This window comes from Oncorhynchus kisutch, linkage group LG5 (genome assembly GCF_002021735.2).
Source record: "Oncorhynchus kisutch isolate 150728-3 linkage group LG5, Okis_V2, whole genome shotgun sequence".
Taxonomy (NCBI): domain Eukaryota; kingdom Metazoa; phylum Chordata; class Actinopteri; order Salmoniformes; family Salmonidae; genus Oncorhynchus; species Oncorhynchus kisutch.
In genome coordinates, this window is record NC_034178.2 from 71,737,622 (window position 1) to 71,754,302 (window position 16,681).

A 16,681-nucleotide genomic window follows, 5' to 3' on the forward strand; every position below is an offset into this window, starting at 1 on the left:
TATAGATGACCACCACTCCAGATACTTCTCTCTTACTAGCCCTGATATAGATTACCACCACTCCAGATACTTCTCTCTTACTAGCCCTGATATAGATGACCACCACTCCAGATACTTCTCTCTTACTAGCCCTGATATAGATGACCACCACTCCAGATATGTCTCTCTTACTAGCCCTGATATAGATGACCACCACTCCAGATACTTCTCTCTTACTAGCCCTGATATAGATGACCACCACTCCAGATACTTATCTCTTACTAGCCCTGATATAGATGACCACCACTCCAGATACTTCTCTCTTACTAGCCCTGATATAGATGACCACCACTCCAGATACATCTCTCTTACTAGCCCTGATATAGATGACCACCACTCCAGATACTTCTCTCTTACTAGCCCTGATATAGATACTTCTCTCTTATTAGCCCTGATATAGATGACCACCACTCCAGATACTTCTCACTCCAGATACTTTTTTTTTTTTTTTTTAATTTTTAAACCTTTATTTAACTAGGCAAGTCAGTTAAGAACACATTTTTATTTTCAATGACGGCCTGGGAACAGTGGGTTAACTGCCTGTTCAGGAGCAGAACGACAGATTTTGTACCTTGTCAGCTCGGGGGTTTGAACTCGCAACCTTCTGGTTACTAGTCCAACGCTCTAACCACTAGGCTACGCTGACCACCACTCCAGATACTTCTCTCTTATTAGCCCTGATATAGCTGACCACCACTCCAGATACTTCTCTCTTACTAACCCTGATATAGATGACCACCACTCCAGATACTTCTCTCTTACTAGCCCTGATATAGATACTTCTCTCTTACTAGCCCTGATATAGATGACCACGACTCCAGATACGTCTCTCTTACCAGCCCTGATATAGATGACCACCACTCCAGATACTTCTCTCTTACTAGCCCTGATATAGATGACCACCACTCCAGATACGTCTCTCTTACTAGCCCTGATATAGATGACCACCACTCCAGATACGTCTCTCTTACTAGCCCTGATATAGATGACCACCACTCCAGATACTTCTCTCTTACTAGCCCTGATATAGATGACCACCACTCCAGATTCTTCTCTCTTACTAGCTCTGATATAGATACTTCTCTCTTACTAGCCCTGATATAGATACTTCTCTCTACTAGCCCTGATATAGATGACCACCACTCCAGATACTTCTGTCTTACTAGCCCTTATATAGATGTCCACCACTCCAGATACTTCTCTCTTACCAGCCCTGATATAGATGACCACCACTCCAGATACTTCTCTCTTACTAGCCCTGATATAGATACTTCTCTCTTACTAGCCCTGATATAGATGACCACCACTCCAGATACTTCTCTCTTACTAGCCCTGATATAGATACTTCTCTCTTATTAGCCCTGATATAGATGACCACCACTCCAGATACTTCTCTCTTACTAGCCCTGATATAGATGACCACCACTCCAGATACTTCTCTCTTACTAGCCCTGATATAGATGACCACGACTCCAGATACTTCTCTCTTACCAGCCCTGATATAGATGACCACCACTCCAGATACTTCTCTCTTACTAGCCCTGATATAGATACTTCTCTCTTATTAGCCCTGATATAGATGACCACCACTCCAGATACTTCTCTCTTACTAGCCCTGATATAGATGACCACCACTCCAGATACTTCTCTCTTACTAGCCCTGATATAGATGACCACGACTCCAGATACGTCTCTCTTACCAGCCCTGATATAGATGACCACCACTCCAGATACTTCTCTCTACTAGCCCTGATATAGCTGACCACCACTCCAGATACTTCTCTCTTACCAGCCCTGATATAGATGACCACCACTCCAGATACTTCTCTCTTACTAGCCCTGATATAGATGACCACCACTCCAGATACTTCTTTCTTACTAGCCCTGATATAGATGACCACCACTCCAGATACGTCTCTCTTACTAGCCCTGATATAGATGACCACCACTCCAGATACGTCTCTCTTACTAGCCCTGATATAGATGACCACCACTCCAGATACTTCTCTCTTACTAGCCCTGATATAGATGACCACCACTCCAGATTCTTCTCTCTTACTAGCTCTGATATAGATACTTCTCTCTTACTAGCCCTGATATAGATACTTCTCTCTACTAGCCCTGATATAGATGACCACCACTCCAGATACTTCTGTCTTACTAGCCCTTATATAGATGTCCACCACTCCAGATACTTCTCTCTTACCAGCCCTGATATAGATGACCACCACTCCAGATACTTCTCTCTTACTAGCCCTGATATAGATACTTCTCTCTTACTAGCCCTGATATAGATGACCACCACTCCAGATACTTCTCTCTTACTAGCCCTGATATAGATACTTCTCTCTTATTAGCCCTGATATAGATGACCACCACTCCAGATACTTCTCTCTTACTAGCCCTGATATAGATGACCACCACTCCAGATACTTCTCTCTTACTAGCCCTGATATAGATGACCACGACTCCAGATACGTCTCTCTTACCAGCCCTGATATAGATGACCACCACTCCAGATACTTCTCTCTACTAGCCCTGATATAGCTGACCACCACTCCAGATACTTCTCTCTTACCAGCCCTGATATAGATGACCACCACTCCAGATACTTCTCTCTTACTAGCCCTGATATAGATGACCACCACTCCAGATACTTCTTTCTTACTAGCCCTGATATAGATGACCACCACTCCAGATACTTCTCTCTTACTAGCCCTGATATAGATTACCACCACTCCAGATACTTCTCTCTTACTAGCCCTGATATAGATGACCACCACTCCAGATACTTCTCTCTTACTAGCCCTGATATAGATGACCACCACTCCAGATACGTCTCTCTTACTAGCCCTGATATAGATGACCACCACTCCAGATACTTCTCTCTTACTAGCCCTGATATAGATGACCACCACTCCAGATACTTCTCTCTTACTAGCCCTGATATAGATGACCACCACTCCAGATACTTCTCTCTTACTAGCCCTGATATAGATGACCACCACTCCAGATTCTTCTCTCTTACTAGCTCTGATATAGATACTTCTCTCTTACTAGCCCTGATATAGATACTTCTCTCTACTAGCCCTGATATAGATGACCACCACTCCAGATACTTCTGTCTTACTAGCCCTTATATAGATGTCCACCACTCCAGATACTTCTCTCTTACCAGCCCTGATATAGATGACCACCACTCCAGATACTTCTCTCTTACTAGCCCTGATATAGATACTTCTCTCTTACTAGCCCTGATATAGATGACCACCACTCCAGATACTTCTCTCTTACTAGCCCTGATATAGATACTTCTCTCTTATTAGCCCTGATATAGATGACCACCACTCCAGATACTTCTCTCTTACTAGCCCTGATATAGATGACCACCACTCCAGATACTTCTCTCTTACTAGCCCTGATATAGATGACCACGACTCCAGATACTTCTCTCTTACCAGCCCTGATATAGATGACCACCACTCCAGATACTTCTCTCTTACTAGCCCTGATATAGATACTTCTCTCTTATTAGCCCTGATATAGATGACCACCACTCCAGATACTTCTCTCTTACTAGCCCTGATATAGATGACCACCACTCCAGATACTTCTCTCTTACTAGCCCTGATATAGATGACCACGACTCCAGATACGTCTCTCTTACCAGCCCTGATATAGATGACCACCACTCCAGATACTTCTCTCTTACTAGCCCTGATATAGATGACCACCACTCCAGATACTTCTTTCTTACTAGCCCTGATATAGATGACCACCACTCCAGATACGTCTCTCTTACTAGCCCTGATATAGATGACCACCACTCCAGATACGTCTCTCTTACTAGCCCTGATATAGATGACCACCACTCCAGATACTTCTCTCTTACTAGCCCTGATATAGATGACCACCACTCCAGATTCCTCTCTCTTACTAGCTCTGATATAGATACTTCTCTCTTACTAGCCCTGATATAGATACTTCTCTCTACTAGCCCTGATATAGATGACCACCACTCCAGATACTTCTGTCTTACTAGCCCTTATATAGATGTCCACCACTCCAGATACTTCTCTCTTACCAGCCCTGATATAGATGACCACCACTCCAGATACTTCTCTCTTACTAGCCCTGATATAGATACTTCTCTCTTACTAGCCCTGATATAGATGACCACCACTCCAGATACTTCTCTCTTACTAGCCCTGATATAGATACTTCTCTCTTATTAGCCCTGATATAGATGACCACCACTCCAGATACTTCTCTCTTACTAGCCCTGATATAGATGACCACCACTCCAGATACTTCTCTCTTACTAGCCCTGATATAGATGACCACGACTCCAGATACGTCTCTCTTACCAGCCCTGATATAGATGACCACCACTCCAGATACTTCTCTCTACTAGCCCTGATATAGCTGACCACCACTCCAGATACTTCTCTCTTACCAGCCCTGATATAGATGACCACCACTCCAGATACTTCTCTCTTACTAGCCCTGATATAGATGACCACCACTCCAGATACTTCTTTCTTACTAGCCCTGATATAGATGACCACCACTCCAGATACTTCTCTCTTACTAGCCCTGATATAGATTACCACCACTCCAGATACTTCTCTCTTACTAGCCCTGATATAGATGACCACCACTCCAGATACTTCTCTCTTACTAGCCCTGATATAGATGACCACCACTCCAGATACGTCTCTCTTACTAGCCCTGATATAGATGACCACCACTCCAGATACTTCTCTCTTACTAGCCCTGATATAGATGACCACCACTCCAGATACTTCTCTCTTACTAGCCCTGATATAGATGACCACCACTCCAGATACTTCTCTCTTACTAGCCCTGATATAGATGACCACCACTCCAGATACTTCTCTCTTACCAGCCCTGATATAGATGACCACCACTCCAGATACGTCTCTCTTACTAGCCCTGATATAGATGACCACCACTCCAGATACTTCTCTCTTACTAGCCCTGATATAGATGACCACCACTCCAGATTCTTCTCTCTTACTAGCTCTGATATAGATACTTCTCTCTTACTAGCCCTGATATAGATACTTCTCTCTACTAGCCCTGATATAGATGACCACCACTCCAGATACTTCTGTCTTACTAGCCCTTATATAGATGTCCACCACTCCAGATACTTCTCTCTTACCAGCCCTGATATAGATGACCACCACTCCAGATTCTTCTCTCTACTAGCCCTGATATAGATGACCACCACTCCAGATACTTCTCTCTTACCAGCCCTGATATAGATGACCACCACTCCAGATACTTCTCTCTTACCAGCCCTGATATAGATGACCACCACTCCAGATACTTCTCTCTTACTAGCCCTGATATAGATGACCACCACTCCAGATACTTCTCTCTTACTAGCCCTGATATAGATGACCACGACTCCAGATACTTCTCTCTTACCAGCCCTGATATAGATGACCACCACTCCAGATACTTCTCTCTTACTAGCCCTGATATAGATACTTCTCTCTTATTAGCCCTGATATAGATGACCACCACTCCAGATACTTCTCTCTTACTAGCCCTGATATAGATGACCACCACTCCAGATACTTCTCTCTTACTAGCCCTGATATAGATGACCACGACTCCAGATACGTCTCTCTTACCAGCCCTGATATAGATGACCACCACTCCAGATACTTCTCTCTTACTAGCCCTGATATAGATGACCACCACTCCAGATACTTCTTTCTTACTAGCCCTGATATAGATGACCACCACTCCAGATACGTCTCTCTTACTAGCCCTGATATAGATGACCACCACTCCAGATACGTCTCTCTTACTAGCCCTGATATAGATGACCACCACTCCAGATACTTCTCTCTTACTAGCCCTGATATAGATGACCACCACTCCAGATTCCTCTCTCTTACTAGCTCTGATATAGATACTTCTCTCTTACTAGCCCTGATATAGATACTTCTCTCTACTAGCCCTGATATAGATGACCACCACTCCAGATACTTCTGTCTTACTAGCCCTTATATAGATGTCCACCACTCCAGATACTTCTCTCTTACCAGCCCTGATATAGATGACCACCACTCCAGATACTTCTCTCTTACTAGCCCTGATATAGATACTTCTCTCTTACTAGCCCTGATATAGATGACCACCACTCCAGATACTTCTCTCTTACTAGCCCTGATATAGATACTTCTCTCTTATTAGCCCTGATATAGATGACCACCACTCCAGATACTTCTCTCTTACTAGCCCTGATATAGATGACCACCACTCCAGATACTTCTCTCTTACTAGCCCTGATATAGATGACCACGACTCCAGATACGTCTCTCTTACCAGCCCTGATATAGATGACCACCACTCCAGATACTTCTCTCTACTAGCCCTGATATAGCTGACCACCACTCCAGATACTTCTCTCTTACCAGCCCTGATATAGATGACCACCACTCCAGATACTTCTCTCTTACTAGCCCTGATATAGATGACCACCACTCCAGATACTTCTTTCTTACTAGCCCTGATATAGATGACCACCACTCCAGATACTTCTCTCTTACTAGCCCTGATATAGATTACCACCACTCCAGATACTTCTCTCTTACTAGCCCTGATATAGATGACCACCACTCCAGATACTTCTCTCTTACTAGCCCTGATATAGATGACCACCACTCCAGATACGTCTCTCTTACTAGCCCTGATATAGATGACCACCACTCCAGATACTTCTCTCTTACTAGCCCTGATATAGATGACCACCACTCCAGATACTTCTCTCTTACTAGCCCTGATATAGATGACCACCACTCCAGATACTTCTCTCTTACTAGCCCTGATATAGATGACCACCACTCCAGATACTTCTCTCTTACCAGCCCTGATATAGATGACCACCACTCCAGATACGTCTCTCTTACTAGCCCTGATATAGATGACCACCACTCCAGATACTTCTCTCTTACTAGCCCTGATATAGATGACCACCACTCCAGATTCTTCTCTCTTACTAGCTCTGATATAGATACTTCTCTCTTACTAGCCCTGATATAGATACTTCTCTCTACTAGCCCTGATATAGATGACCACCACTCCAGATACTTCTGTCTTACTAGCCCTTATATAGATGTCCACCACTCCAGATACTTCTCTCTTACCAGCCCTGATATAGATGACCACCACTCCAGATTCTTCTCTCTACTAGCCCTGATATAGATGACCACCACTCCAGATACTTCTCTCTTACCAGCCCTGATATAGATGACCACCACTCCAGATACTTCTCTCTTACCAGCCCTGATATAGATGACCACCACTCCAGATACTTCTCTCTTACTAGCCCTGATATAGATTACCACCACTCCAGATACTTCTCTCTTACTAGCCCTGATATAGATTACCACCACTCCAGATACTTCTCTCTTACTAGCCCTGATATAGATGACCACCACTCCAGATACTTCTCTCTTACTAGCCCTGATATAGATGACCACCACTCCAGATATGTCTCTCTTACTAGCCCTGATATAGATGACCACCACTCCAGATACTTCTCTCTTACTAGCCCTGATATAGATGACCACCACTCCAGATACTTCTCTCTTACTAGCCCTGATATAGATGACCACCACTCCAGATACTTCTCTCTTACTAGCCCTGATATAGATGACCACCACTCCAGATACTTATCTCTTACTAGCCAGTATCCGCCAAGCAGCAGGTTTTTCCGCCACCCACACCTATGCCTTGTATCCCTCTCTTGAGAGCACAGTACACAGCGTCTTCCATTGTACAGTTTATCTGAAGCAGATCCAAAGTTAAATAAAGACATGCCAGGCACGCCTCTGCATAGCCTTACAATACCCCCCCCCCCCCCCCCCCACACACACCTCCTCCCAATAGGACGTATTCCATGGAGGTCTGAAAAAGTTAAACTCATTGGTTTATAATCAATTTAATGTTTGGAAGCATCAACATCACTAGTGTGCTGGAGTTTTCCTGTCTATTTAGTTTCTATGGATGTTTAAAATGTAGTTATACTGGCTGCTACCTGAGAAACTTGCGGATAGGAAATCCTTGTCTAATCTGTGCTCCAGTGCGCTGCACAAGAAATCAATGTGGATATTTCTCTGCCTCCACAGCCTGTTGGAAATGGCTGAGCCTAATTGGCCAGATGATTTGTGGCGACGTGAAGCGGTGAGAGCAGGAACACACAAACACCCCCAGGATAAATAGAGTAGAGGATTATGGGAGCGGAGATAATCCAGAACGATAAAGAACAAAACCCTGCAATCAGGAAGAGAAAGCCCTTTTGGCGAGTAAAAAGCTCATTAAAAAGCTGTGAAAAACACTTCTCTGTATCCCAAATGGCACCCTATTCCCTATGGGCCCTGGTTGAAAGTAGTGCACTATATATGGAATAGGGTGCCATTTGGTACACAAACACTGTATTATAGTCATCCTGTGATTAATAAAGGGAGATAACAAAAGATGTTAGGGCAGGGGGCAAAACCTCAGATGACAGGCTTTTTACAATGGGTTTACTGGACCTGCTAACTGTGATTGTGTTGTCATGTGTGAAGCAGTAACTGATTACGTTAAAGCATAGACCTCTGTCAAGCATAGACCTCTGTCAAGCATAGACCTCTGGCAAGCATAGACCTCTGGCAAGCATAGACCTCTGGCAAGCATAGACCTCTGGCAAGCATAGACCTCCGTCAAGCATAGACCTCTGGCAAGCATAGACCTATGGCAAGCATAGACCTCTGGCAAGCATAGACCTCTGTCAAGCATAGACCTCTGGCAAGCATAGACCTCTGGCAAGCATAGACCTATGGCAAGCATAGACCTCTGTCAAGCATAGACCTCTGGCAAGCATAGACCTCTGGCAAGCATAGACCTATGGCAAGCATAGACCTCCGGGATTCATAGACCTCCGTCAATCATAGACCTCCGTCAAGCATAGACCTCTGTCAATCATAGACCTCCGTCAAGCATAGACCTCTGTCAATCATAGACCTCTGTCAAGCATAGACCTCTGTCAAGCATAGACCTCTGTCAAGCATAGACCTCTGTCAAGCATAGACCTTCGTCAAGCATAGACCTCCTCAAGCATAGACCTCTGTCAAGCATAGACCTCCGTCAAGCATAGACCTCTGTCAAGCATAGACTCCCGTCAAGCATAGACCTCCGTCAAGCATAGACCTCCGTCAAGCATAGGCCTCTGTCAAGCATAGGCATCTGGCAAGCATAGACCTCTGTCAATCATAGGCCTCTGGCAAGCATAGACCTATGGCAAGCATAGACGTCCGTCAAGCATAGACCTCTGTCAAGCATAGACCTCTGTCAAGCATAGACCTCTGGCAATCATAGACCTCTGTCAAGCATAGACCTCCATCAAGCATAGCCTCTGGCAAGCATAGACCTCTGGCAATCATAGGCCTCTGGCAAGCATAGACCTCTGGCAAGCATAGACCTCCGTCAAGCATAGACCTCTGGCAAGCATAGACCTCTGTCAAGCATAGACCTCTGGCAAGCATAGACCTCTGTCAAGCATAGGCCTCTGGCAAGCATAGACCTCTGTCAAGCATAGACCTCTGTCAAGCATAGACCTCTGTCAAGAATAGACCTCTGGCAATCATAGACCTCCGTCAAGCATAGACCTCCATCAAGCATAGACCTCTGTCAAGCATAGACCTCTGTCAAGCATAGACCTCCGTCAAGCATAGACCTTCGTCAAGCATAGACCTCCGTTAAGCATAGACCTCTGGCAAGCATAGACCTCTGGCAAGCATAGACCTCTGGCAAGCATAGACCTCCGTCAAGCATAGACCTCTGGCAAGCATAGACCTATGGCAAGCATAGACCTCTGGCAAGCATAGACCTCTGTCAAGCATAGACCTCTGGCAAGCATAGACCTCTGGCAAGCATAGACCTATGGCAAGCATAGACCTCTGTCAAGCATAGACCTCTGGCAAGCATAGACCTCTGGCAAGCATAGACCTATGGCAAGCATAGACCTCCGGGATTCATAGACCTCCGTCAATCATAGACCTCCGTCAAGCATAGACCTCTGTCAATCATAGACCTCCGTCAAGCATAGACCTCTGTCAATCATAGACCTCTGTCAAGCATAGACCTCTGTCAAGCATAGACCTCTGTCAAGCATAGACCTCTGTCAAGCATAGACCTTCGTCAAGCATAGACCTCCTCAAGCATAGACCTCTGTCAAGCATAGACCTCCGTCAAGCATAGACCTCTGTCAAGCATAGACTCCCGTCAAGCATAGACCTCCGTCAAGCATAGACCTCCGTCAAGCATAGGCCTCTGTCAAGCATAGGCATCTGGCAAGCATAGACCTCTGTCAATCATAGGCCTCTGGCAAGCATAGACCTATGGCAAGCATAGACGTCCGTCAAGCATAGACCTCTGTCAAGCATAGACCTCTGTCAAGCATAGACCTCTGGCAATCATAGACCTCTGTCAAGCATAGACCTCCATCAAGCATAGCCTCTGGCAAGCATAGACCTCTGGCAATCATAGGCCTCTGGCAAGCATAGACCTCTGGCAAGCATAGACCTCCGTCAAGCATAGACCTCTGGCAAGCATAGACCTCTGTCAAGCATAGACCTCTGGCAAGCATAGACCTCTGTCAAGCATAGGCCTCTGGCAAGCATAGACCTCTGTCAAGCATAGACCTCTGTCAAGCATAGACCTCTGTCAAGAATAGACCTCTGGCAATCATAGACCTCCGTCAAGCATAGACCTCCATCAAGCATAGACCTCTGTCAAGCATAGACCTCTGTCAAGCATAGACCTCCGTCAAGCATAGACCTTCGTCAAGCATAGACCTCCGTTAAGCATAGACCTGTGGCAAGCATAGACCTCTGGCAAGCATAGACCTCTGTCAAGCATAGACCTCTGGCAAGCATAGACCCTTGTCAAGCATAGACCTCTGTCAAGCATAGACCTCTGTCAAGCATAGACCTCTGGCAAGCATAGACCTCTGGCAAGCATAGACCTCTGTCAATATTAAGCATAGACCTCTGTGTGATATTAATCAACTGCATTACATTACAATGACTGGTTGTTTAACCAGAGGATGTTAGCAGGCTGTCCACCTCAATGTCTCCTTAGTTTATAAGCTAGTAATAATATATTAACGTACTCTATAACCTTTAGCAGACGCTTCAATCCGAAGAGGTCCTCAAAAATTGTTTTGAGGACCATATATTGAGGACCATATATTGTGGACCATATTGTGGACCATATATTGAGGACCATATATTGTGGACCATATATTGAAGACCATATATTGTGGACCATATTGAGGACCATATATTGAGGACCATATATTGAGAACCATATATTGAGGACCATATATTGTGGACCATATTGAGGACCATATATTGAGGACCATATATTGAGGACCATATTGAGGACCATATTGAGGACGACCAAATATTGAGGACCATATATTGTGGACCATATTGAGGACCATATTGAGGACCATATTGAGGACCATATATTGAGGACAACCATATATTGAGGACCATATATTGAGGACGACCATATATTGAGGACCATTTATTGTGGACCATATTGAGGACCATATTTTGGACCATATTGAGGACCATATATTGAGGACAACCATATATTGAGGACCATATATTGTCGACCATATTGAGAACCATATATTGAGGACCATATTGACCAAACATTTGGGCTCCCAAGTGGCGCAGCGGTCCAAGGCACTGCATCTCAGTGCAAGAGGCGTCAATACAGTAGGGCGGCACACAATTGGCCCAGCGTCGTCCGGGTTTGGCCGGAGTAGGCAGTCATTGTAAATAAGAATTTGTTCTTAACTGACTTGCCTGGTTAAATAAAGGTTAAATAAAAACAATGTAAAATAAAATTGAGAATCATAAGTATATTGCTGAAGCTCAAAATTCTCCTCGTAGAAATCTAACAGAACGAATTTCATCCCTGTCTTCCCTACCCGGGGCTTGACCTCTGAACCCTCTGTACACAACGCTCTGTCATTCAAAGTCGCCAATACTAGCTGAGGGCAAGACTAAGGTCATCTGTCAAACCATGATAGACAGTTGATTTTTAGATCTCAGGGAGGGTGACATCACCGCATGACTGCTGCTAGAGGGGTTGGCGAGTAGCGGGTGGCAGGACACAATGCACATTGGCTAACTGGGTTATCTGCACTGTGTCCCACCACCCACCACCCGCCAACCCCGCTTTACACTATTGCTGCTCTCTGTTCATCATATATGCATAGTCACTTTAACCATACCTACATGTACATACTACCTCAATCAGCCTGACTAACCGGTGCCTGTATGTAGCCTCGCTACTTTTATAGCCTCTCTACTGTTTAAAGTCTCTCTACTGTATATAGCCTCTCTACTGTATATAGCCTCTCTACTGTATATAGCCTCACTACTGTATATAGCCTCACTACTGTATATAGCCTCACTACTGTATATAGCCTCACTACTGTTTTTCACTGTCTTTTTACTGTTGTTTTATGTCATTACTTACCTATTGTTCACCTAATACCTTTTTTGCACTGTTGGTTAGAGCCTGTAAGTAAGCATTTCACTGTAAGGTCTACTACACCTGTTGTATTCGGTGCACGTGACAAATAAACTTTGATTTGAAATCAATAGCCTGCTTGGTCATGTCTGTTACATCTGCTATATTAAAGAAAGAAACCTCCACTATAGGCTCCTATGTGGTCAAATACATCTTGTTGATTGTCTAATTGATTACGGTTGTCAAGGACTTGGACAGTTGATTAGCAGTCGTTGCTTATGAAGAAAGAGGATCAGTGTCTTCCTAAAGCCAGAGTGAAATTGTTTGGTTGACATTTAAATGAGGTCTACATGTTTATCCATTTCTTAGATTCTAGCATACATACAAACACAAATACAGTACCAGTCAAAAGTTTGGACACACCGACTCATTCAACTACTGTAACAACATCAGGTTCTGAGCTGCATATAAACATGTGGTATGAGTGTGGTTCAGGAAGGAGTTTTGGTGTGATGGTGGGGGCTGAGACCTTGGTTGCATCCAAAATTGCACCATATTCCCTATATAGTGCACTGCCTTTTGAGCAGAGCCCACAGGGTGCCATTTCAGAAGCACACTTGTCATTTGGTTGATGCTGTAGGTAGTGTGACAAACCTCTTCAAGGTTAGGAGAGTTTGTCACAAGTTTAGCAGGAGACCGTCACCAAAATCACCCCAGAATGAGAGTTCTTTATTTAGACTGTTTTCTACATTGTAGAATAATTGTGAAGACATCAAAACTATGAAATAACACATTGGAAATCATCTAGTAAACAAAAAAGTGCGAAACAAATCAAAATATACTTTATATTTTAGATTCTTCAAAGTAGCCACCCTTTGCCTTGATGACAGCTTTGCACACTTTTGGCATTCTCTCAACCAGCTTCACTTGGAATGCTTTTCCAACGGTCTTGAAGGAGTTCCCACATTTACTGCACACTTGTTGGCTGCTTTAACTTCACTCTGCAGTCCAACTCATCCCAAACCATCTCAATTAGGTTGAGGTCAGATGATTGTAGAGGCCAGGTCATTTGATGCAGCACTCCATCACTCACCTTCTTGGTCAAATAGCCTTTACACAGCCTGGAGGTGTGTTGGGTAATTGTCCTGTTGAAAAACAGTCCCACTAAGCGCAAACCAGATGGGGTTGCATATCGCTGCATAATGCTGTGGTAGCCATGCTGGTTAAGTGTGCTTTGAATTGAAAATACATCACTGACAGTGTCACAAGCAAAGCACCCCGACACCATCACACCTCCTCCTCCATGCTTCACGGTGGGAACTACACATGCAGAGATCATCCATTCGACTACTCTGCGTATCACAAAGACATACCGGTTGCAACCAAAAATCTCAAATTAGACTCATCAGACCAAATTATAGATTTCCACCGGTCTAATGTCCATTGATTGTGTTTCTTGGTTGGTGTATTTTTCTTATTGGTGTCCTTTAGTAGTGGTTTCTTTGCAGCCATTTGACCATGAAGGCCTGATTCACGCAGTCTCCTCTGAACAGTTGATGTTGAGGTGTGTCTGTTACTTGAACTATGTGAAGCATTTATTTACGCTGAAATTTCTCAGGCTGGTAACTCTAATGAACTTCTCCTCTGCAGCAGATGTAACTCTGGGTTTTCCATTCCTACGGCAGTCCTCATGAGAGCCAGTTTCATCACAGTGCATGATGGGTTTTGCGACATGACCTTCATGTCTTAAAGTTATTATGAACTGTCGTTTCTCTTTGCTTATTTGAGTTCTTGACATAATATGGACTTGGTCTTTTACCAAATAGGGCTATCTTTTGTATACCACCCCTATCTTGTCACAACACTACTGATTGGCTAAAACACATTAAGAAGGAATGAAATTCGACATATTTAGTTTTAACAGGGCACACCTTTTAATTGAAATTTAAAGTCTCATGAAGCTGGTTGAGGGAAATGTCAAGAGTGTTTAATGCTGTCATCAAGGCAAAGGGTGGCTACTTTGAAGAATCTCAAATATAAAATATATTTGTATTTGTTTAACACCTTTTTGGTTAAGGCTTGATTCCATATATGTCATTTCATAGTTTCGCTGTATTCACTATTATACAAAAAAATCTAAAATAGTAAAAATAAAGAATAACCCTTGAATGAGTCGGTCCAAACGTTTGACTGGTGCTGTATATACACATACACATAAGGTTTGTCTCTTACCAAACTCAAAGTAGATATCCTCTGAATAAACTGAGTCATTTCTAACTTGCAACCCTCGGTGGTTATCGTAGTTTGTTTAATTCAACCTGAAGGTTATTTTAATTCCTTGACCATTCGATCACATCACACGTTAATCCACTTTACACCCTTGCAATACGTTTTATTATTGGAAAACATTCAATCAATCAATCAAATGTATTTATAAAGCCATTGTTTCATCACCAGTTGTCACAAAGTGCTATACAGATACCCAGTATAAAACTCCAAAGAGCAGCAATGAGATGTATAAGCACAATGGCTAAGAACAACTCCCTAGAAGGTGGGAATTTTTAAAGGAACCTATAGAGGGGTGCCCAGTCCTCTACTGTCTGTACTGGGTAGAGAGGAATCAGGCTGAGTGGGGTGCCCAGTCCTCTACTGTCTGTACTGGGTAGAGAGGAATCAGGCTGAGTGGGGTGCCCAGTCCTCTACTGTCTGTACTGGGTAGAGAGGAATCAGGCTGAGTGGGGTGCCCAGTCCTCTACTGTCTGTACTGGGTAGAGAGGAATCAGGCTGAGTGGGGTGCCCAGTCCTCTACTGTCTATACTGGGTAGAGAGGAATCAGGCTGAGTGGGATGGCCAGTCCTCTTCTGGCTGTACCGGCTGGATATTGAAGAGTACATGGCCATTAAGGCCAGATTCACCAGAGAGGTTACTTTGGGACTCACCTGCTTCTCTTGATAGCTGTTGGAAGGCATCCACTCCCTTCTCTCCATAGGATCCTTCTGACGCGATGGTAGATACGTAGTTCCAGCCCATGGCCTTGACTATGTCCACCATGGCTTGGGCCTGGAACGAGTCCGGAGGCACCACACGGGAGAAGAAGTCGTATCGCCGGTCGTCGCTCAACTCCGGGGCCGTGGAGGCATAGCTGATCTGAGGAATCTGAGGAGAGAGAGAGGAGAAAGAAGGGATGAGTTAAGATGGAGAACAGGATAATACAGTAAGTAGATTATACGATTAGTCTCAGTATGCTATCCATCTTTTATATTATGAACTCTAGGAGCAAAATAACTGTACTGTCAATCATCAGATGAATAGTCAAATCCCATTTAATGATGCCCTTGCCTGCATAGTTCTCTGCATTTCCATACACGAGTGAGTCCTCAGATCTGCATACATGCCTAACAAGCATGGGTATATCCTTACATATGTGACATTGTCTTATTGTATAGACAATCATGCCAGGAAATTCTGACAGAGATATCGAACCATGCTTAGTAACAGAGACAGTGAATGTTCAATTTTTTTTTATCTCCTTGACTTCACTAAAACTTGTTCAAACTTGGAAAAATCAAACAGTCAGCCTATAGACGCTATGGATGATCCAGTCTAGAAAGAGGGAACATCAAACATTCAGCCTATAGACGCTATGGATGATCTAGTCTAGAAGTAGGAACATCAAACATTCAGCCTACAGACGCTATGGATGGTCTAGTCTAGAAGTAGGAACATCAAACATTCAGCCTACAGACGCTATGGATGGTCTAGTTTAGAAGTAGGGACATCAAACATTCAGCCTATAGCCGCTATGGATGATCTAGTCTAGAAGTAGGGAACATCAAACATTCAGCCTATAGACGCTAGGGATGATCTAGTCTAGAAGTAGGGACATCAAACATTCAACAGGTAGTTTGCACACAGTGATGCGTTGTGCAGACCTCACTACCCTCTGGAGAAGCTTACGGTTGTGGACGGAGCAGTTGCCGTACCAGGCGGTGAGACAGCTCAACAGGATGCTGTCGATTGTGCATCTATAAAGGTTTGTGAGTGTTTTTTGTGACAAGCTAAATTT

At 44.0% G+C, this 16,681-nt stretch overlaps 1 protein-coding gene across 2 annotated transcripts in view; it reads right to left on the minus strand.

Annotated features, from left to right (window-relative positions):
* grm7 (glutamate metabotropic receptor 7) overlaps nt 1-16,681 on the minus strand; it is a 413,809-nt gene that overhangs the window by 265,665 nt on the left and 131,463 nt on the right. For both annotated transcript variants that reach the window (XM_031825761.1, XM_031825762.1), the window contains exon 2: nt 15,555-15,771. In XM_031825761.1, the coding sequence (XP_031681621.1) occupies nt 15,555-15,771 (217 nt within the window). The remainder of the gene's footprint in view (nt 1-15,554; nt 15,772-16,681) is intronic.